We start from the raw sequence: 24,395 nt of genomic DNA, 5'->3' as shown, positions 1-24,395 counted from the left end.
TACCTGGACACTTTGTTCCAGAAGGCAGTCACACCCCTGAGGATAGGACCACCTAATCTGGTCCATGCTCAGGGTCAGCTGGGTGTGGCAGAGTGAGGCAGGCAGGTGGATCAAGAAGGTAGAAGTGCAGGATCTCAGCCCTCGCAATTGTCCAACTTGTTGGAGGTTCTCGTAGCCTGTATGTATAAGAATAAGGGTTACAATGCAGGTGAGCAAACTAACCAGAGCACTGTGCTATAGGAAGCCATTCATGTGGATGGAGTAAATATGAGCATAATGGGAGTAGGAGAGAATATAATCGGGGGGATAGACACGGTTCTCTGCAGCCAAGGATGGAAGTCCAGGAGGCTATGTTGCCAGGGATCATAACATCTGCTCAGAGCTGGAAATGAGCTTAAAGTGGGAGAGGGAATGTTTCAACTCTCATTGTCCATGTGGGTACCAGTGGCAAAGATAGGACTAGGAAAGAGATTCTGCATAGGCAGTGTGAGCAGTGAAATTAAAAAGATCCTCAGAGGTAATAAACTTTGGATTATTACCTGAGCCATGAGAGAATTGGCATAGGGTAAATAAGATTAGAGGAATTAATGCATTGCTGAAAGACTGGTGCAGGAGGATGGAGTTCAATTTGTGCGTCACTAGTCCCAGTACAGAAAGTGGGAACTGTACCATTGCGATGGTCTTTACCTAAAATAAAACAGATGGTAAGGGTTGCTGCGGGTATTTAAATAGGAAAAAAAGTAACTATAGCTAGTGTTTGTCCACTAGAGAATGGATCTGGGGAATTGGTAATGGGAAGCAAGGAAATGGCAGAGGCATTGAACAAATGCTTTGCCCTCTTCACTGTGTCTGACTTTGAAAACTTGTGAGTCGCATGCTGATTGCACACAATATTGATGGTGAGAGCCACGTGCTCCCTCTGTGTCCAAATGTAAGTATTTATTTTGCTTTCACTATTTGAAGTTGATAATCCTACTAATATATAAATGATTATGCATTTTTTCTAACTCATTGTGAAATATTGAGCATTTATTAAATATAGTTAATCTTACTAATGGGGTAATGATTAGTGAACAAAACCAATTTCAATCTTACAGCCCTCTGTGATGAAGGAGGGTCACTCACGCAGCCCAGGTTACCCATCACTGGTGTAGGGGGTAACATATTGGATAAAAGCTTGGTTAGCTAGCAGGAAGCAGAGTGGAGGTAAAATGACATTTTTCGAGGTTTACAAGCTGTAACTAGTGAAGTACCACAGGGATCAGTGCTGCTGCCACAACTATTTATATTCTATATCAATGACCAATGATCTATTTATAGTCTATGGGCCCGATTTTGCCATCAAATTGCGCCCGTTTTCGGGCGTGAAAACTTGGTAAAATCGGGTGTGAGACGGGTAGCACAATCCATGCCTGCCTCTGCGCCGGTTCCCCCTTTACCAAGGCCCGCAAATGGCCACGATCAGGACGGCGCCCGAAACGGGTGCGACGTCCATTAAAATGCATTTAAATTGACTTATGGGCTGCATGCCCAACCTTAGCGACACTTCCCCCTTTACCACCACGTTCGCCCATCCGGAATCGGCGCGAAACAGACATGCTCCACAAAAGTCCGACTTGGGCGCTCCGGTTAGAGAGGAGGTAGGTGCCAAGCATCTGACGGCTCTCTGCTTGAGATCGGTAGGGGGGGAGGTGGGTCCGACGGCTCTCTGCTTGACATCAGTGGGGAGGAGGGGAGGGGGGGTCCACTGCCACTCTGCCTGTGATCAGTGAGTGGGAAGGGGGTCCGCTGCCACTCTGCCTGAGATCGGTGGGGGGGGAAAGGGGGGGTCCGCTGCCACTCTGCCTGAGATCAGTGGGGGGGGGGGGGGGGGGAGGGGGGGGGAGGGAAGGGGGAGGGGGGGGAGGGGGAGGGAAGGGGGAGGGGGGGGCCCCACAATCGGTCTGGGTGGCGGGTGAGGTGAGGGATAAGGGGGTCAGTAATTTTGTGGGGGTGGGGCAATGTCTGTCTGATCTCCACGTTGAGAGACAGGCTCCCCCCAACAAAAAATGAAATGGTGCCCCCACCACCCCTCCACCCCACCCCACCACTGACCAGGGGAGCACCACCAATCCCTCACCAAAGAGGGACATCACCCCATCCACAAATAGTGTGAGCCCCTCCCCCACAGAGCAGGCAGGCATGAAGGTGACCCAAACCCACCCACTCTACCCCACCCTCCCCCCTCCCCACCCCCCCAACTCATTTTGTCAAAAGGATTGTGGTTTGCAAGTGAGAAAGTGAAATCACAGGCTATCCATCAGGCTTTGCGGTTAGGATCAATGGGGTACATGAGGTGCATTCAACTGTGATGGGAAATTACAATAAACACAGGTGGCTGGAGGATGATAGAAAGCCATTGAGTTGTTAATGGAAGTAATTTTCAAGGCATTGCACGTTGAATGTGTTAGAGATCAAAGGGTTGCATTGGAATGCAGAAGGTTTCAAACAATTCAACTGGTAAGAAGTTTCAGAATCTTCAAATCAAAGCTGTGTGCATACAGTAGGGCTGAGTGCACAGCTGGGGAGACTGGAACCACCCTCCCCAACCCCCGCCCCCCCCAACCCCCTCCTCAGGTGAAAGTGACACCTCCTTACTGTCAGGGGACTTCAAAGGGGTCTGCTCTCACCTGCAGCTTTTGACAGGGAGAAGGGAAAATCTCTGCTGCAGAATTGAGAGATGCAATGATTTACAACCCCGCCAGGTGACCGGGGGGCATGGAGGTTTTAATGACTTGGCCACTTCAAAATGCTCACAGCTGACAGGCAGCAATGCAGATATTGATCACGGCTGCATGAAATCACCATGCTGGGGGCGATCTTCAGGTCTGCCAGGGGTAGAAGCGACAGTTCAGCCACAACACCCCCATCCTGGGAGAGAGTGGTGAGGTTAATCCCTTGCCCCCAGCCTGAGCCCACCCAATCACCAGGACATGGTGTCGCACAAAAGGTTAAAAGACAAGGTAAGATCCCACAGGTTTTGGGGAAAGATATTAGCTTGGATGGAGGATTGGTTAACCAACAGAAAGCAGAGTGTGGATAAATGGGTTTTTTACTGAGAAAAAGATGTAACTAGCTAAAGTTTTTAAGTTTATTTATTAGTGCCGCAAGTAGGCTTAAATTAACACGGCAATGAAGTTCCTGTGAAAATCCCCTAGTCGCCACCCTCTGGTGCCTGTTCGGGTACACTGAGGGAGAATTTAGCATGGCCAACGCACCTAACCAGCACGTCTTTTGGAGGAAACTGGAGCACCCAGAGGAAACCCACACAAACTCCACAGAGACAGTGACCCAAGCCAGGAATTGAACCCGGGTCCTTGCTGCTGTGAGGCAGCAGTGCTAACCACTGTGGTAGCTATGAAATATTTGACATGCACTCAATGTATTTAATTTTATTCATGAGGTCATGGTTAGTGAACAGGCCTGATTTCGATCTTGCGGCCCAATGAGTTGAAGGAGGGCCACTCAAGCAGCCCACTCACCAGCCTAAGTTGTCCATCACTGCTCTAAACTCAAAGGAATGAAAGTCAAGTTTAGGAAACCTGTCCTCATAGCTTAACCCATTAAATCCCGGCGTCATTTTAATGAATCTGCATTACCCTCCCTCCAAGACCAGGCTTTCCTACCCAAGGGGAAGTGCACAGAACTGGTTCACCAGGTGGCATTTGAATAAGGCTCTGTGCAATTGGTGGGATTCTTGTTTTTTAAAAAGCATCTTGTCAAATGCCGATTAATATAAGATGGAAAAAAGCTGAAAATGTTTTAAATGTGAAATGGAAACAGAAAATTTGAGAATTACACAGAAGCTCAATCTGGAAAGAGAATGCTTTGGTTGCAGAATAAGTCACTTCTGACACCAGCTCTACTGAAACACTTACCATTTTTCACCCCACCAAATTCTGACTGATTCGCGATGTATTTCAAATACTTGCTGCTTTTAGTTCAAAGGACAGCTGAATGTGAGAGAATTTCAGTTTTCCCTCTTGCTTATTAACATTGAGATCACTGTGTCAGCTGTGGCTCAGTGGGTGACGCTCTCACCTTGTGAGTCAGAAGGTCGTGAGAACAAAATCCTTGAGCACAAATTGTGGTTTGACACTCTAGTGCAGTTTCGAGGGAGTGTGGGACTGGGTGAATGTGCGAAGCTGAATTCAGGCCTCTCATTCCGGTACTGACGAGGCCGTTGCCAGCAAAATTGAATCACCCCTTGCTTACAAACCAACTGGTCTCCTGTTACTGACTGCCTCGCTTAGAAAACATATTCCTCTTCTGACACGGTCCTGACTCATTTCTGAGAAAGAGCTAAATTATATCTCCCTTTCATATTGCAAAGGAAAATAGTCTTCGTTACGTTAGTCTGTGTTCATAACCCACCACTCGCCGAAGCAGTAATATAAGTAGATTTCCTCCATCAGTCCCACTCCAAAGAGACAAGCATATAATCCAGGCCAACGCTCCCAATGCAATGGTGAGAGACAATTGTGTTGTCAACAATCCCATGGCGTTAGCTTGAAGAAGTGCAGAGAATTGGTGTCATAGAATCTTACAGTGCAGAAGGAGGCCATTCGGCCCATCGAGTCTGCACCGACCGCAATCCCACCCAGGCCCTATCCCCATTATCCCATGCGTTTACCCTAGCTAGTCCCCCTGACGCTAAGAGACAATTTTAGCATGGCCAATCCATCCAACCTGCACATCTTTGGACTGTGGGAGGAAACCGGTGCGCCCGGAGGAAACCCACGCAGACATGGGGAGAATGTGCAAAATCCACACAGTGACCCAAGCCAGGAATCAAACCGGAGTCCCTGGCGCTGTGAGGCAGCTATGCTAACCATTGTGCCGCCATGCCGCCACAAATTGGCAATCATGTGATAGTCTCCTGAGATTGTTGTAGAGAAATTAAGCACCTCCCACAAGTAGGCAGGTTGATGGGATGGGTTCCATGGTCTGGGACCGAGAACCACATTCATATTATGAGGCGTACTTCTTATTCCACTTGTGGAACGGTTGGATGCATCATGCCTGCTCCGTATGGGTTTGCTTGAGCACTGTTCACTGTCTTCAAGGGAGGTCCCAGAGAGTCTAATACAAATTGAACCTTTTCAATCGTGTAAATCGCTGACAGTTTGTATAAACTAGGTCTTGGAGATCTGTGCAAAGAGGGTGTAACAGCCAAACCATATTATAAAATTGTCGTGAAACATGATTCCTCTATTAGCAAAAAGCTAAACTGTGCTATTGAAGGCTTTAGAGATTATTGCAATAACGATTTGATCAGTAAATGGTTAAATATGATCAAGGAATTAGCCATCACATTTCCTACATTACAATAACGATTAGACTTCAAAAGTACTTCATTGGCTGTATGGTGCTTTGAGACATCCTGAGGTTGCTCACGATGTTGGAGACATACTTGTCTGCCTTTGTTCTTTTCCTTTTACAGAAATAGAAAGATCCATTATCAAAGATCAGTCTGCATTCAACGCTGCCCTACTTAACCCAGTCCCCAGTGAGTTCCTGTTTCCAAAGTTGCACATCCAACCCCAGACATTTCCCTTTCTCTCTGCAGCAGCTGCCCAGATGGGTAAACTATTGTGAAGGCGTTGGATTAGAATTGGAGGTGGGAGGGGGGAACCAAAGTGAACCGTCTGGACCCCCTGGTAGCCTGAGGCCAGGGAGCGAGGGGGAGGTTACCACCAGCACCTCATTTGCATAGGGCGGCACAGTGGTAACCAATGCTGCATCACAGAGCCAGGGAACCAGGTTCAATTCCAACCTCGGGTGACTATCTGTGTGGAATTTGCACATTCTCCCCATATCTGTGTGGGTTTCCTCCCGGTGCTCCGGTTTCCTCCCACAGTCCAAAGACATGTGGGTTAGGTTGATTGGCCATGCTAAATTGCTCCTTAGTGTCGGGGGATTAGAAGGGTAAGTACGTGGGGATAAGGTCTGGGCGGAATTGTTATTAGTGCAGGCTGGATCAGCGGAATGGCCTCCTCCTGCACTGTAGGGAGTCTATGATTCTAATTCTTTCAATAAACTGATGGGATTTATATCACCGTTGGGGGTCAGTGGGGGTGTGATGTTGTCGGGATGTGAGACTGCCTTATATAAATGAGGCCTCCTTGCCTCCTGAAGCAGGTGACATTCCCATTCCTAAAGACGGGTGAGCATAAAGAGTTGGCAGACGTTTGGCAATCTTAGCTCTTTCTGCAAGTATGTTTTCCAGGGGAAGAGGGCAGTTAAAATCTCTCAGTTATTGCCAGCATAGAATTTTCACCAAGTGGGCCGGAATTCAGTGTCGATTTTGCTTGAAAACTAGAGTAATTCATGCTGCTTTTTTCAATGGGAGTTCAGAGAAGAATCTCCCACACTCTGTGCTCTGCAGAGTGGGGAACAAAACAAGAGGTCAGTAAATACTGAGGCTGGGGTCGAGCTGGGGGCCAGGGCAAGGCTAGCTAAGAAGAGGAGCACTCTGGAGGAGGAGGAGCTGACTGGGCCTGGAGGTCTGGAGTGCATCTGCTTCAATGCGAGGAGCGTAACGGGTAAAACAGACGAACTTAGGGCCTTAATGCTTGTGCGGAATTTGGATGTGGTTGCGGTGACGGAAACTTGGTTAAAAGAAGGACAGGACTGGCAGCTGAATATTCCGGGGTATCAGTGTTTTAGGCGAGACAGAGGAGGGGCTAAAAAAGGTGGGGGAGTAGCGATATTAGTTAAGGAGCATATTACCGCGGTGCAGAGGGTAGACAACTTAGAGGGGTCATGTACTGAGTCGCTGTGGGTGGAACTCAGAAACAGGAAGGGTGCAGTCACTATGCTGGGGGTGTACTACAGACCACCCAACAGCCCACGGGAAGTGGAGGAAAGGATATGTCAGGAGATTCTGGATAGGTGCAGAAAAAATAGGGTTGTTGTAGTGGGGGACTTTAATTTCCCTGGCACAGACTGGAAAGTGCTTAGAGCTGGGGGACCGGACGGGGAGGAATTTGTAAAATGCGTACTGGAAGGTTCTTTGGAACAGTATGTAGATAGCCCGACTAGAGAGGGGGCTATACTGGACCTAGTTCTGGGAAATGAGCCCGGTCAGGTCGTCAAAGTTTCGGTAGGGGAACATGTGGCAAATAGTGACCACAACTCTGTTAACTTTAGGATAGTAATGGACAAGGATGAGTGCTGTCCTACGGGCAGGGTGCTAAATTGGGGGAAGGCTGACTATAGCCGGATTAGGCAGGAATTGGTTGATGTTGATTGGGAGAGGATGTTCGAGGGTAAGTCCGCGTCTGGCATGTGGGAGTCTTTTAAGGAACTATTGATAAGGCTGCAGGATAGGCATGTGCCTGTAAAAAGGAAAGATAGGAAAGGTAGGATTCGAGAGCCGTGGATAACCAGGGAAATTGAGGATCTGATTAAAATGAAAAGGGAGGCGTACGTTAAGTCCAGGCAACTGAAAACAGATGGAGCTCTGGAGGAATACAGAGAGAGTAGGAAAGATCTCAAACGGGGAGTTAGAAGGGCAAAAAGAGGGCACGAGATGTTCTTGGCAGGCAGGATTAAGGAGAATCCTAAGGCATTCTATTCATACGTTAGGAACAAAAGAGTTGTCAGGGAGAAAATCGGACCTCTCAGGGACAAAGGAGGGGAATTATGCTTAGAACCCAAGGGAATAGGGGAGATCCTAAATGAATACTTTGCATCGGTATTCACGAAGGAGAGGGGCGTGTTAACCGGGAGTGTCTCGGAGGGAGGTGTTGACCCGTTAGAGAAAATCTCCATTACGAGAGAGGAAGTGTTAGGTTTTTTAGGGAACATTAAAACTGACAAAGCCCCAGGGCCTGATGGCATCTATCCTCGACTGCTCAGGGAGACGAGAGAGGAAATTGCTGGGCCTCTGACGGAAATCTTTGTCGCTTCTTTGGACACGGGTGAGGTCCCTGAGGATTGGAGGATAGCGAATGTGGTCCCGTTGTTTAAGAAGGGTAGCAGGGATAACCCAGGAAATTATAGGCCGGTGAGCTTGACGTCCGTGGTAGGGAAGTTGTTGGAGAGGATTCTTAGAGACAGGATGTATGTGCATTTAGAACGGAACAATCTCATTAGTGACAGACAGCATGGTTTTGTAAGAGGGAGGTCGTGCCTTACAAATTTGGTGGAGTTTTTTGAGGAAGTGACAAAAACGGTTGATGAAGGAAGGGCCGTGGATGTCGTCTATATGGATTTCAGTAAGACATTTGACAAAGTCCCACATGGCAGGTTGGTTAAGAAGGTTAAGGCTCATGGGATACAAGGAGAAGTGGCTCGATGGGTGGAGAACTGGCTTGGCCATAGGAGACAGAGGGTAGTGGTCGAAGGGTCTTTTTCCGGCTGGAGGTCTGTGACCAGTGGTGTTCCGCAGGGCTCTGTACTGGGACCTCTGCTATTTGTGATATATATAAATGATTTGGAAGAAGGTGTAACTGGTGTAATCAGCAAGTTTGCGGATGACACAAAGATGGCTGGAATTGCGGATAGCGAAGAGCATTGTCGGGCAATACAGCAGGATATAGATAGGCTGGAAAATTGGGCGGAGAGGTGGCAGATGGAATTTAATCCGGATAAATGCGAAGTGATGCATTTTGGAAGAAATAATGTAGGGAGGAGTTATGCAATAAATGGCAGAGTCATCAGGAGTATAGAAACACAGAAGGACCTAGGTGTGCAAGTCCACAAATCCTTGAAGGTGGCAACACAGGTGGAGAAGGTGGTGAAGAAGGCATATGGTATGCTTGCCTTTATAGGACGGGGTATAGAGTATAAAAGCTGGAGTCTGATGATGCAGCTGTATAGAACGCTGGTTAGGCCGCATTTGGAGTACTGCGTCCAGTTCTGGTCGCCGCACTACCAGAAGGACGTGGAGGCATTGGAGAGAGTGCAGAGAAGGTTTACCAGGATGTTGCCTGGTATGGAGGGTCTTAGCTATGAGGAGAGATTGGGTAGACTGGGGTTGTTCTCCTTGGAAAGACGGAGAATGAGGGGAGATCTAATAGAGGTATACAAGATTATGAAGGGGATAGATAGGGTGAACAGTGGGAAGCTTTTTCCCAGGTCGGAGGTGACGATCACGAGGGGTCACGGGCTCAAGCTGAGAGGGGCGAAGTATAACTCAGACATCAGAGGGACGTTTTTTACACAGAGGGTGGTGGGGGCCTGGAATGTGCTGCCAAGTAGGGTGGTGGAGGCAGGCACGCTGACATCGTTTAAGACTTACCTGGATAGTCACATGAGCAGCCTGGGAATGGAGGGATACAAACGATTGGTCTAGTTGGACCAAGGAGCGGCACAGGTTTGGAGGGCCGAAGGGCCTGTTTCCTGTGCTGTACTGTTCTTTGTTCTTTGTTCTTTGTTCAGAGGCCACCAGTGTGAATATCATTAAATTTCAGGGGGTGAGGCCGATTCCTGCTGGAGAGGCTGAAATCAGCGCACTGAGCGGATCACTGCGCATGGGCTGAGTGGATCACTGCGCATGCTCTGAGCGGATCACTGCGCATGGGCTAAGCGGATCACTGCGCATGCGCTGAGCGGATCACTGCGCATGCTCTGAGCGGATCACTGCGCATGGGCTGAGCGGATCACTGTGCATGCTCTGAGCGGATCACTGCGCATGGGCTGACCGGATCACTGCGCATGCTCTGAGCGGATCACTGCGCATGCGCTGAGCGGATCACTGCGCATGCTCTGAGCGGATCACTGCGCATGGGCTGAGCGGATCACTGTGCATGCTCTGAGCGGATCACTGCGCATGGGCTGAGCGGATCACTGTGCATGCTCTGAGCGGATCACTGCGCATGGGCTGAGCGGATCACTGCGCATGGGCTGAGCGGATCACTGCACATGGGCTGAGCGGATCACTGCGCATGGGCTGAGCGGATCACTGCGCATGGGCTGAGCGGATCACTGCGCATGGGCTGAGCGGATCACTGCGCATGGGCTGAGCGGATCACTGCGCATGGGCTGAGCGGATCACTGCGCATGGGCTGAGCGAATCACTGCGCATGGGCTGAGCGGATGACTGCGCATGGGCTGAGCGGATCACTGCGCATGGGCTGAGCGGATCACTGCGCATGCTCTGAGCGGATCACTGCGCATGGGCTGAGCGGATCACTGCGCATGCTCTGAGCGGATCACTGCGCATGGGCTGAGCGGATCACTGCGCATGCTCTGAGCGGATCACTGCGCATGCGCTGAATGGATCACTGCGCATGCGCTGAATGGATCACTGCGCATGCTCTGTGCGGATCACTGCGCATGCTCTGAGCGGATCACTGCGCATGCGCCAATCTTTCAGTGCCGAGATCAGCGGTACATGTGCCATAGCCCTGCACTGAAGGTCTCCCATTTGCTGACCAGCTCGATCATTGGCCAGCCACACGACCCCCGCAGTGCTGGCTCTCCATTCCCCCCCACCCCCCCGCAACCTGATCACTGGCCCCCGGCCATTCCTGTCCTGACCCTCACCCTCCCTGCCTGCCTGATCTCCACCCTCCTCCCACCAATCCATCCCCGACAGTTACCGCCCCCCATAGTCCTGACCCCCACTCACCCCGCAGTGCCGATTCCACCAACGGGCTGACACCACCCCCCCCCCACCCCCCCCCCCCCCCCCACCCCCCACCCCACGCCCGCAGCGCATCCTGGTTGCTGCCCTCCCTCCTCCCCCTACCGATCCCTATGCAGAGTGTCAGCAGGAACTCCCACCTCCACCGATTGCCCCCTAGTCCCCGCCCCTATCAGGCCCCACCCCACCATATGCACTGCCCCCTTGGCACTGCCCCATGCCCGATGGGCAGTGCCACGGTGCCCTCTCGGCATTGGCACTTTGCCCCTTGGGCAGCATCAGGGGGCACAGGCTGGCACTGCCAGGGTGCCAATGCCCATCCCTCTGAGAGGCCCCTTTACTCCAGCGGGGTTGGGCCGCTAGTTCCCTATTAGTGGGCAGCTATTCTAAACACCGCTGTAGTGAACCACTCTGGTGTGGGGGGAGGGGGGCGGGGGGGGGGGGGGGGGGGGGTGGAGATGCTAGCGGGCCTGGAGACTTCAGTCTTCCATACACAGAATGTTGATGACTGATAAGCTTCCACAGCACTGGCATGGCCCTGGAAACTATTCCCCTTTCAATGTACTGAACCCCTGGTCCCAGGCACAAGAAATCCACTGAATCACCCAGCTGCTTAAAAACATAATCACTAACGTTTGGCTATTTAATGAATGCAGATGATCCTTTGCATTCTGTGCACCATCTGCTCCAATATTCCCAGAAATAATTCATCCAGCATGGAAATCATGTCAGGCAGTACTACATATCAAACATTTCTTTTCCCCTTCAACAACTGCCGAGACACTGTAAAGTTCCAGGTCTATCCAAGACTTGAACACTGAATCCAAGACTCTGGGCAGAATCTTCTGGCACTTCCTTCAAAGATCTGGACAGGATGCAGAAAAAAGTTTGGCATCAGTTGAGATATTTTCTAATTTTCTTTCCCTTCCTCTTTCTTACGCATGTCGCTCCCTTTCTCCTTCTCTCTCTCTCACTTTCCCTCCCTCGCTCACTTTCCCTCCCTCCCTTTCACTTTCCCTCCCTCCCTCCTTCTCACTTTCCCTCCCTCCCTCTCCCTCCCTTCACTTTCCCTCCCTCCCTCTCAATTTTCCTCTCTCTCACTTTCCATCCCTCCTTCTCACTTTCCATCCCTCCCTCTCACTTTCCCTTCCTCCCACTTTCCCTCCCTCTCACTTTCCCTCCCCTCACTTTCCCTCCCTCCCCCTGACTTTCCCTCCCTCCCCTCACTTTCCCTTCCCCCCTCACTTTCCCTCCCTCCCCCTCACTTTCCCTCCCTCCCCCTCACTTTCCCTCCCTCCCGCTCACTTTCCCTTCCCCCCTGACTTTCCCTCCCACCTCACATTCCCTCCCTCCCTCTCATTTTGCCTCCCTCCCTCTCACTTTGCCTCCCTCCCTCCCTCCCTCTCACTTTCCCTCCCTCTTTCTCCCTCTCACTTGCCCTCTCACCCTCTCACTTTCCCTCTCTCCCTCATTCTTTCCCTCTCCCCCCCTCTTTTTCCCTCCCTCCCCCTCTCCCTTTCAATGGAATTTCCCATTCACTGCACCTCACGCTGCCAGGAAACTTGGGCCAGGGGTGCACTAGTGGAGGGACCAGAAGATCCCACAAGTGTAAACAGCTGGAACAATCTGGCCAACAACACCAATTTTTACATAAAATGTACAGAACTGGCCATTTGGAGCAGTTGGTCCGCGCTGGTGTTGATGCTTCGGATGAACCTCTTTTCTCACCCTATCTTCTATTTATTTCTCCCTCAAGCTTATTCAGCTTCCCCTTACATGCCTCATCGGGCAAAGTTAAGATTTCCCTCAATGGTTTGCACTGTAACTCATTCATTTTCAATATATGAAAAAAAGTGTAACCCATTCCTTGCCAATTTTTGCCTGCTTCTTGCTTTTGGAACCAAAGTTTGGATGCCCAGACTGTTCATTTCTCATTTGCTTGTTGAATCTTTTCAGTCTTGATGTTGCCCCATGTTATGGGCCTTGGATTTGCACTAATTACAGTGATTGAATCAATTAACTGAGTCATGCAGGGAATGCTTGGGAGGGGTCAGAGATCTTAGAATCGCGCAATCTTGCAGCACAGAGGAAGGCTATTCAGCCCATCACGCTCTTTGAAAAGGCTATGTGGCTTCGTCCCACAGCATGGTAACAGGGATAGGATGTGATGGTCGACAGCCCGACAGGTGGTTGCAATTCCCTATTACTGAGACCATTGGAAAAATGCTGTGGGTGGCAGTAAGTCTCCGCTAAGTAGCAGTGGTGTAACGTGATGTAAGAGAAGGCAGTGACTTAGTGGTATTGTCACTGGACTAGTAATCCAGAGACCCAACGTAATGCTCTGAGGACCTGGATTCAAATCCCATCACAGCCGATGGTGATATTTAAATTCAATTAAAAACCTGAAATTAAAGGTGACCTTGAACTGCTGTCAATTGTCACAAAAATCCATCTGGTACACTATTGTCCCTTAAGGAAGGAATCTGCCATCCTTATCTTGTCTTATCTGGAGATTGAATAAACTGGGATTGTTTTCCCTGGAAAGACGGAGGCTGAGAGGAGACCTGATAGAAGTTGATAAAATTATGAGGGGTACAGATAAGGTGAACAGCTGGAAGTTTTTTCCCAGGGCAGAAATGACAATTACAAGAGGGCAAAAGTTCAACGTAATGGGGGAAAGGTTCAGTGGAGATGTGCGGGGAAGTTTTTTACACAGAGGGTGGTGGTGGCCTGGAATGCACTGCCAAATGAGGTGGTTGAGGCAAATACGTTCGTGACATTTAAGACTTACCTGGATAGACACATGAACAGATGGGGAATAGAGGGATACAAGTGGTTGGTCTAGGTAGGACAACATGATTGGCACAGGCTTGGAGGGCCGAAGGGCCTGTTCCTATGCTGTACTGTTATTTGTTGGGTTTTTTTGGGTGTGGCCTACATGTGTCCCTAGATCCAAAGCAATGTGATTGACTCTTAAATGCCCCCTGAGTCTGAAAGACGTGCTGATTAGATGCATTGGCCATGCTAGATTCTCCCTCAGCGTACCCGAACAGGAGCTGGAGTGTGGCGACCAGGGAATTTGCACAATAACTTCATTGCGGTGTTAATGTAAGCTACTTGTGACACTAATAAATAAACTTAAACTTAAACTGAAATGGCCTTGCAGGCCACTCAGTTCAAGGACAATAAATACTGGCCCAAGCAGTGATGCCCACATTCCATGAATACATTTTTAAAAGAGGGATGAATGTTCTGGCATTTGTTTGGTTGCTTTTGTGGATCAGGAAGCAATTATACCTCACCAATTATACCTTGCCCACATTCGGAGATTAAATGGGTGAATTATATTTGTAACAGGTAGAGCGTTTAAAGTTTGTGCAGAGAACATGCTCATGCGCCATGCAACCTTTCCCTCTTCCAAACCAATCTAATTATGTGACATCTCTGAATTTGTATCATGTGACCTGCCGTTACCATCTTTGTCTCAGCAAACTAATTTTATTTTACTCACTTGTAATCTGCATTCCATCAAACTTAGTAATGAAAAGGTATCAAACCAGATGTTCCACATAATTAGATCAGTTTAGGTAAGATTCTATCCTGGGAGTTTAATTGAGCAGTCAGTTTGCGAGAGGAAATGTGTTGAAATGATGTAGGTATGAGAATCTTTCACAGCTTATTTACTCAGGGTAGTCGATAGCAGTATTGAGTTCATGTGCTTTCATACAGATTGGTCCAGGAATTAGAAAAGCTAAAACAAATGTGAGCTCTCGAATTTGTGGCCCATGCCATCCCAATTTAGAATTAAATTGCTGCTCCTTCTTGAGGACTGGGTCAAAATTCTGGAACCGCCTACCTAACAGCACTGTGGGGGTACCTATTTCAGCAGTGCAAGAAGGTCCAAGCATTTCAACATGACCACTTTCCCAAGGACAGTTAAAGATGGGCAGTAAATGCTGGCCTTACCAGCAATGCCCACATCCAACAATGAATGAATAACCATTTTTTTAAAACATCAATAAAATCATAGTATTCACCTCCCGAGATGGGCTTACTGCTTTGGGATAAGGAGAGCCCAGAAATGAACTGAATAAATGATCAACCATCTCTTATGGATAATAAATTGTTTTTAAAGGATGTAAAATAAAGAACTTGCATTGCTATTGTTTTAAAGCTTTTGAAGTTTATTCATTAGTGTCATAAGTAGGCTTACATTAACACTGCAATGAAATTACTGTAAAAATCCCCTAGTCGACACACTCAGCGCCTGTTCAGGTACACTGAGGGAGAATTTAGCATGGCCAGTGCACCTAACCAGCACATCTCTCGGGCTGTGGGAGGAAACTGGAGCACCCAAAGGAAATCCACGCAGACACGGGGAGAATGTGCAGACTCCGCACAGACAGTGACCCAAGCTGAGAATCGAACCTGGGTCCCTGGCCCTGTGAGGCAGCAGTGCTAACCACTATGTGCCACCGTTTAGCCAATGGTTTGCTCTTTGTTACCTCTACACTTGACAGTTCCAATGCACTCTTGCTGATTACGCTCTTCAAACTTGGATGTTTCTATATTTTAACTCACACCAAGTCCTGTTCACTCCTTTCCCCTGTACTCACTGATCTACACTGGCCCTCAGTCAAGCAATGTTTTAATTATACAATTCTCACTCTTGTTTTCAAATCCCTCCACACCTCATGCCTTCCTATCTCTCTAATGTTCTCCAGCACCACAACCTACTAAGATCTCTGCACTCTTTGAATTCTGGCCTCTTATTCATCCCGGATTCTCATCACCCCACCATTGGCGACTATGCCTTCAACTGTCCAGACACTAAGCTCTGGAATTCCCCCCCTAATCCCCTTTCTCTTCCTTTCAAATGCTCCTTAAAAATTATCTCCTTGACCAAGCTTTTGATCACTTTGCTTGATATCAATTATGTGGTCTAGTATCAAATGTCATTAAACAATGCTCGTATAATGCAACATTTTCTGAAGTAATGGGATGTTAATTGCTGTTGTTTTGAGATTTACTTTGTTGTAACGTAAGGAAAACACAGCTGCTGATTTACGCACAGCAAGGTCCCACAAACTGCAGTGAGGAAAAATGACCAGATTAGCATGCTTTGTGATGTTAAATGAATGAAAGATATTGGCCAGGATACCAGGACCCTCCTGCTATTCTTGGCAATAGTGCTTTGGGATCTTTGACATCCACCGAAAAGGCAGACGTGGGCTCAATTCAATGCCTTATCCGAGACGCGAGACTGAATTTTAACTTGGGTGGTAATGCAAAATGGACAATCGCAAATTGATACAGTTTCACACTCCACCCTATTTTATTGTCCATAAATGGCAGGAAATATTTGTCTTTTGCAATGAACTGTCAATCTAATTTCCATAGTGTTCATTGAGAATCACAAGGAAATAATTAGTCCAACTGCAATTCAACTTTTCTGGCCTCCTACAACTTCAGCTAAAAAGCTGTCAATGGTATGGTGGGGGAAGAAGGACAAAGCTATAATGTACGAAGAATCAGGAGAGTTTGTAACCTTCCCAAGTCAAAAATAAAATTCAGCGTGTGCTGAAATATAATCAGTTTGGGAGAAATAACATCAGATGCCACAGCATCAGTTCAAAATGTCGTGAATGAGGCAAGATTGTTTTCATTAGAGGTCCTAGGCAGATAATTGTATGAGGTAGATAGACTGCTTCAATTTTCTGCCTGCCATATTGTAGCTTATTGCTTCCACTGTAACTTGATTGATGTGATTCCTGTGGCCCATTTATATACTTTCCTGTCAATGATTAGATAAAGACCAATGAAAATGCATGTAAATAGAGGAAGATGTGATTCCTGAGATCAGATAAAAATGTGTGGCGACGTGATGCAAAAAAAACTGTGTACTTCACAGGAGTTAGATGTGCATTTCTAATTATCCAGTAAATGCAATCCAGCTCTGTTCAATTTTGTTTTTAATATTTTAGGATAACGTGGACCTCGGAGACCTGATGTTTTCACTGTGTTATCTCCCCACTGCTGGCCGGCTCACTATCACTGTCATCAAGGCTCGCAATCTTAAGGCCATGGATATAACCGGAGCTTCGGGTAAGAATACCACCATTGCAGAGCGGTGAATGTTGAAAAGAGCGACAGGCCATTAACACAGCAGCTTGTCTTTAACAGCACCTTTAACATTATAAAATGGTCCTAGGGCGCTCCACGCAGGAGAATTATCAGGAAAAAGTTGACTTTGTGCCATACAAGGAGATAAAGAAGGTAGATTTTAAATAGTGCCTGAAAGGATAACGGAGAGCCATTGAGGTTTATGGGGAGAATTCTGCAGCTTGGGATCCAGACAGCTGAAGGCTTGGTCGCCCACTGGTGGAGCAATTCAAATTGGGGATGCTTTGAGGAGATCCAGGGATATCAGAGGGTTGTAGGGGAGGTGATGGCCTAGTGGTTTTATCACTAGACTATTAGCCCAGAAACTCAGCTAATGTTCTGGGGACCAGGGTTCAAATCCCACCATGGCAGATGGTGAAATTTGAATTCAATAAAAAGAAAGTCTGGAATTAAGAATCTACTGATGACCCATGAAACCATTGTCGATTGTCAGAAAAACCCATCTGGTCCACTAATGTCCTTTAGGGAAGGAAATCTGCCCTTCTTACGTGGTCTGGCCTACATGTGACTCCGGACCCACAGCAATGTGGTTGACTCTCAACTGTCCTCCAAGGGCAACAATGGATGGGCAATAAATGCTGGCCAGCCAGCGACGCCCATGTCCCATGAATGAACTAAAAAATTTAAAAGAGCTGGAGGAGATAGGGAGGAGCAAGGCCATGGAGGCATTTGAAAGCATTGGTGAACACTTTAAAATTGAGGTGAACTGGACTGTTAGCCAAAGCCAGCCAGCAAACCTAAATGTGATGGGCATGTGGGACTTGGGCCAGTTCAGACCATTGGCAGCAAAGTTTTGGGTGAGTGTATGGCTGGAATTCTCCAGCTGCTCACACTGGCAGGATCTTCTGGTCCCGCCAACGCCGCGGGCAACACTTGGCAGGGAGGCCAAAGAATCCTCCCCATGTTTATGGTGGATGGTAGATGGGGGGCCAACCACGTGCATTGGAGTAGTCAAGTGCAGAGGTAACAAAGACATGAATGAGAAGTTTAGCAGCTGATGAGCTAAGGTAGAGATGGACAATGCTGTTTGACTATCTTGTTGCTCCAACAGATCCATATGTGAAGATCTCTCTGATGTGTGATGGAAGGAGGTTGAAGAAGAGGAAAACATCAACAAAAAGAAACACATTAAACCCTGTGTACAATGAAGCCATAGTCTTTGATGTTCCCCCTGAAAATATTGACCAAGTGAGCTTGTTAATAGCTGTCATGGATTACGATCGGTGAGATACCTGTTTAAAAATATTGTATCAATAGCTGATTATTACAAACTACCAAATAGAAAATGCACAAGGTCAGTCAGCGTCTGAAAGGAGAAAACAAACAGGATAAGGTCCAGGATGTGAATCCTTTGTCAGAACTGAAAAGCAAAGCTGTACACAAAATAATATTTTGTTTTCCAGTTCTTCATTCTGATGAAGAACCTCCACTTCTTTCTCATTATTTCCAGCATGTTTTATTGTCAATTAATTACGGATGCAAATCAACAAAGAAAGACATAAGATTTCATGTTTTCTTCTTGTCCAATCATGCAAATAAGAAAGGAACAAATCTACATTTGGGGAATCAATGAAGGATCAGAAAATTTAAAAAATAAAAGAAGTTAGGCCTATCCATTCTGCATACAGATTCTTCTTCTGTTAGAGTATCCCCCAAGTGGTCCATTCTTAACCACCCAATCCAACCGGAAACCTGGATAAAGGTTGGCCATTTAGGACTGAGGTGAGGATAGATTTCTTCACCAGATGGTTGTGAGTCTTTGGAATTCTTTACCTCAGACAGCTGTAGATGGTTAGTCATCGAATATATTCAAGAATGAAACTAATAGATATTTGGACTCTTAAGGAAATTGAGAGATATGGGGATCAGGTGAGTTGGATTGACCATGATCTTATGGAATGGAAGAATGGGTTCAAAGGGCTGTATGATTTCCTCCTGCACTTATTTCTGATGTTCTTACAATTTCCCTAAAAGCTAAAAGCTTTAATTTTTATTCTTTCATGGGATGTGGACGTCACTGGCCAGGCGAGTTTTGATTGCCCATATTTGCCCTTGAAAATGTAGTAATGAGCCTCATTCTTGGACCCTTGCTGTCCATGTGGTGTGGTGCATCCACGGTGCTGCTAGAAAGGGAGTGGCAGGATTTTGAACCAGTAACGGTGCAGGAATGGCGATATAGTTCCAAGTCAGGAGTGTTAATGCCAGTTGATGAAGTTAAAATTATGGCACAGCAGCTTTCTTTGCTGGAGAGAGTTTATTGATTTAGTTCACAGTCGACACTACTCCAACACTACTCCAGTGTCCCAGCTATCCCCATTTAGAGGTACACGTCACCTGTTTAATAGTGTAATTATCATTGAACCTTAACAATTTGACAAGGACAATGTGTGGCTTGGAGGGGAACTTGCACATGGTGGTGTTCACATGCATCTACTGCCCTTGTTCTTCTAGTAGAAGTTACAAGTTTAAAAGGTGCTATCGAAGGCATCTTGGTGAGTTGATGCAGTGCATCTTGTAGGTGGTAAACACAACAGCCAGTGTGCATCAGTGGTGGAGAGGGTGAATGTTTGAGGTGGTAGGTTGGGTGCCAATCAAGCGGGCTGCTTTGTCCTGGGTAGTATCAAGATTCTTGAATGTTCTTGGTGGCACAGTGGTTAGCACTGCTGCCTCACAGCACTAAGGACTCAAGTTCAATTCCGGCCTTGGGTGACTGTGTGGAGTTTGCATGTTCTCCTGTATCTGCGTGGGTTTCCTCCGGGTGTTCCGGTTTCCTCCCACACTCCAAAGATGTGCAGGTTAGGTTGATTGGCCATGGTAAATTGCCCTCAGAATCAGGGGGATTAGCAGGATAAATATGTGGGATTACGGGGATAGAGCCTGGGAGGGATTGTTGTCGGTGCAGGCTCCATGGGTCGAATGCCCTCCTTCTGCAATGTAGGGATTCTAGTTGCACTCATCCAGGCAAATGATGAGTGTTCTATCACACTCCCTACTTGTTCTTGTAGATGTTGGGAGGCTTTGAGGCGACTGGAGGTGAGTTACTCTCTGCAAGACTGCGAGCTTCTGACCTGTTCATGTAGCTACAGTTTTTATATTCCTGGTCCAGTTCAGTTTCTAGTCAATGGTAACCTGGAATTTAGAAGAATGGGAAGGAATCTCACAGAAACATATGAGATCCTGATGGGACAGGCTAGATGTGGGAAAAATGTTCCCAATGTTGGGGAAATGTAGAACTAGGGGTCACAGTCTAGGAATAAGGTGTAAGCCATTCAGGACTGAGATGAGGAAGAACTTCCTCATGTGAACCTGTGGAATTCTCTACCACAGAAAGCCGTTGGGGCCAGTTCGTTAGATATGTTCAAGAGGAAACTGGATGTGGCCCTTGTGACTAAAGGGATCAAGGGGTATGGAGAGAAAGCAGGAGTGGGATACTGAAAGTGCATGATCAGCCTTGATCATATTGAATGGTGGTACAGCCTCAAAGGGCCAAATGGCCTACGCTTGCACCTATCCTCTATAACCCCTTGGATGTTGATAGTAGGGGATTCATGGATGAGAATGCCATCGAATGTCAAGGGGAGATGGTTAGATTCTCTCCTGTTGAAGATGGTCACTACCTAGCATATTACTTGCCACTTACCAGCCCAAACCTGAATGCAGTCCAGATCCTGCTACAAAAGACAAATGTCAATCATTTAATAGAAATTCAGGCACATATTATACCACCAATGGGTAGCAAACCTGTGGGTGGGACCCTGAGTTTTTACCTTCACACGGAATGTCACTGAAGAATGGTGCAAGTCCAAACTATAAGCCCTGCTTGCCACTTTCAACCTTCTGGTATAAGCCTAGAAGTATTTTCTAGCTTTTGAGGATGTATATATTCCATAGAATAACTATAGTGCCAGTGAGGTCTCCTGAGCAATAGATTCACAGAGAGCTGAGAGAGCCAAAATGTTTCTGAAACAAGTGGTTAGCACTGCTGCCTCACAGTGCCAGGGACCTGGGTTCAATTCCAGCCTCGGGTGACTGTCTGTGTGGAGTTTGCACATTCTCCTTGTATCTGCGTGGGTTTCCTCCAGGTGCTCCGGTTTCCTCCCACACGCCAAAGATGTGCAGGTTAAGTTGATTGGCCATGCTAAATTGCCCCTTAGTGTCAGGGGAAGTAGCTGGGTAAATACATGGGGTTACGGGGATAGGGCCTGGGTGGGATTGTTGTCAGTGCAGACTCGATGGGCTGAATGGCCTCCTTCCGCATTGCAGGGCTTCTATGATGATTCTATGAAGTTTGAATGTGTCATTGGACTCTCAATCATCTTGGGCCTCCCAATGATGAGCTCATCCCTACCTCTCCGGACAAAATAGGAAGAAAGAGCAAGTTTCCTGTTGGTGTAAATCAGAAAACATTTCATCTTCATACTGGTGTGTAAATGTAACTTTAGTGACCTCTCCAGTTCCTCATGTCTCCCAGTCATTCTGATCTGTTCGTTCGAGATGTGATCGTTGTTTTAACTTTTTTAAGGAAAATTATTATGGCAAATTTTTCACAGTGTAGGTCACAACGAGGTCATCGGTGTGTGTCGTGTGGGGAATGATGCAGAGAGGCTGGGGCGTGATCATTGGAATGAGATGCTCAGCTATCCACGCAAGCCGATCGCACATTGGCATCAGCTGGCAGAGGTAAGCAAGTCCTGATGCATTCACTAACCTGAAAAGAGTTTATATTGATGTGACAGAATCGTTCAAGGCAACTATCCGCATATGTGGGACAGACTGGATTGTTCTGCACAGCTTCCAGGGCTGAGATGGATTAGGGTGTAAATTAGACTTCATTGCACTTGTTTGGTTATAAAAATGGGTACAATCTAAGGGGAACTCCGCTCTGCACCCCAATCACACCTAGAATCATAGAATCTCTGTAGTGCAGAAGGAGACCATTCAGCCCATCAAGTCTACACCCACCCTCGGAGAATATCCCTCCAAGGCCTGCTCCCTGTGCTCCATCCCACAACCCAGCACATCCACCACAGCTAATCCACCTAACCTACACACTAGGGACAATTTAACATGGCCAATCCACCTAATCTGCACATTTTTGGAGGAAACTGGTGCCCCGGAGGGAACCCACACAGAACATGCAAACTCCACAGAGACCCAAGCCGGGAATCGAACCCCGGTCCCTGGCGCTGTGAGGCAGCAGTGCTAACCACTGTGCCACCGTGCCACACCTAATAAATATCTCACCCAAAGTTGAGTCAGGCTATTTTTCAGGTGCCTGCCCAAAATCAGCTCCATTAAATCTCCTCTTCACCTTCTCTCCTCTTGAAAACAATTCCAACACCTTCAGTCTCTCCACATAACTGAAGTCCCTCATTCCCAGCACCATCCATGTAACTGCCCTCTGCACCCTCTCCAAAAAATAGGGGAATATTTGAGAGTCACTTTGCTCATTCCCTCACGTCCAGCTTGAATTTAGAGATAGGAAACCAGGAGTTTGGCACCGTGGTTAGCACTGCTGCCTCACAGCTCCAGGGACCCTGGTTTCAATTCTGGCCTCGGGTCACTGTCTGTGTGGAGTTTGCACATTCTCCCCAAGTCTGCGTGAATTTCCTCTGGGTGCTCTGGTTTCCTCCCACAGTCCAAAGATGTGCGTGAGGGCTAGGTTGATTGGTCATGCTAAATTGACCTTCGTGTTATGGGGGGTTTAACAGGGTTAATTGTTTGGGGAATAGGGCCTGGATGGGATTGTGGTCGGTACAGACTTGATGGGCCAAATGGCCTCCTTCTGTACTGTAGGGATTCTATGTTCCTTTAGATGTGCAGGTTAGGTGGATTAGCCATGGCAAACGTGTGGGGTTACAAGGACAGGATGGGGGAGATGGCCTCGGTAGGATGCTCCATCAGACTCGATGGGCCAAATGGCCTCTTCTGCACTGTAGGGATTCTATGAGACTTTTCTTCTGTGAATTTCAATTCAATGCAATTGATTTGGGATGATTCTTAAACTTCTGCTAAGTAGAATGGAGCTGGCCTTTCCTCCTTCTCTACCTTTTGTATCTTAATCTCTTAATTTCCCAGTGATGCTGCAGTTAGAGTCATTGAATCCAACAGGGCAGAAGGAGGCCATTCAGCCCATCGAGTCTGCACTGACCACAATCCCCCCAGGCCCTATCCCCATAACCCCCATGCATTTACCCCAGCTAGTCCCTCTGACACTCAGGGGCAATTGAGCTTGGCCAATCCACCTAACCCACCTAATCTTTGGACTGTGGGAGGAAACCGGAGCACTCAGAGGAAACCCACGCAGACACGGGGAGAATGTGAAAACCCCACACAGACAGTGACCCAAGCTGGGAATTGAACCCGGGTCCCTGGCGCTGTGAGGCAGCAGTGCTAACTGCTATGCCACCGTGCCGTTATAAACCTTGTCTTGAATCTGGAGTCAGCACCTAACTGAAACCAGAATAAAGAGGAATGGGATCTTCCCTGGTTATGATGGAATCTTGCTGTGCTACATTTCTGCATTAATTTGAGCCTTTGCATCAATTTCATGCTCCATGATTATCGTCTTTACTTCCTAATTTTAGTGTGCTGATGAGTGATCACTTTGAACAAAAGGAATGCATTATTCACACCTATATTAAACCACCCTAACTGGTTTGTAAAGTAGCGAATTAGCCAGGCAATATCTAATGAAGCAATAACTGAAGTAATTTGAGCTAAATTAATTTTATTCCAGAAGACCAAATCCCATGCATTATTGAAATAAGAGATGTAATAACGTTGATCGCGACTTTATTGTGTGGGAATTAGCAAGTTATTGAGATTGAATAATCGCATGCTTTCTGTTTCAGGTGGCAGGCCATAGCTTTTATATTTTCTACATTTTCACTGCAAATAGCTTTCCCGAAGTGACTTTAACTTGTTTTAAATGCCCATCAATCCTTCAGGGGCATGAGCAAGTTCACATCATTGACAATTCGTCACTGACACTCAACTTGTTATGGAACTTGTTGTAAGATAAGCAAATAACTAGAGTTCTACTGCACAGTTCTGGTCTCCATGTTATGAAAAGAATATGGAGATACTGAAGAAGGTGCGTAAGAGATTTACAAGGAAGATACCAGAATCTATAAGGAAAGATTGATCAGGTTGGAGCTCTTTTCTCCAGAAAAGAGAAGACTGGACATATGAACATACGAATTAGGAACAGGAATAGGCCACTCGGCCCCTCAAGCCTGCTCTGCCATTCATTAAGATCATAGCTGATCTGATTGTAACCTCAACCGCACGTTCCTGTCTACCCCCGATAACCTTTCACTCCCTTGTTAATCAAGAATCTATCTAGCTTTGCCTTAAAAATGTTCAAAGACGCTGCTTCCACTGCCTTTGGAGGAAGAGAGTTTCAGAAACCCATGACCCTTTGAGAGAAAATTGTTTTCCTTAAGTCCCTTACTTTTAAACAATGATCCCTCATTCTAGATTCTCTGACAAGAAAAAACATCTGCTCCACATCCACATTGTCGATACCCCTCAGGATCTTAAAGATTTTGATCAAGTCACTTCTTACTTGATCTCA

At 47.2% G+C, this 24,395-nt stretch overlaps 1 protein-coding gene across 2 annotated transcripts in view; it reads left to right on the top strand.

Annotated features, from left to right (window-relative positions):
• syt9b (synaptotagmin IXb) overlaps positions 1-21,511 on the top strand; it is a 102,259-nt gene extending 80,748 nt beyond the window's left edge. For both annotated transcript variants that reach the window (XM_078220920.1, XM_078220919.1), the window contains 3 exons: positions 16,618-16,738; positions 17,868-18,039; positions 21,367-21,511. In XM_078220920.1, coding sequence (XP_078077046.1) covers positions 16,618-16,738; positions 17,868-18,039; positions 21,367-21,511 — 438 coding nt within the window. The remainder of the gene's footprint in view (positions 1-16,617; positions 16,739-17,867; positions 18,040-21,366) is intronic.
• The last annotated feature ends 2,884 nt before the right edge of the window (positions 21,512-24,395 follow it).

The sequence above is a fragment of the Mustelus asterias genome, chromosome 9, assembly GCF_964213995.1.
Source record: "Mustelus asterias chromosome 9, sMusAst1.hap1.1, whole genome shotgun sequence".
Classification (NCBI taxonomy): Eukaryota; Metazoa; Chordata; class Chondrichthyes; order Carcharhiniformes; family Triakidae; genus Mustelus; species Mustelus asterias.
Note: the sequence above shows the minus strand (reverse complement) of the source record. Positions and strands in the feature narration are given on the sequence as shown.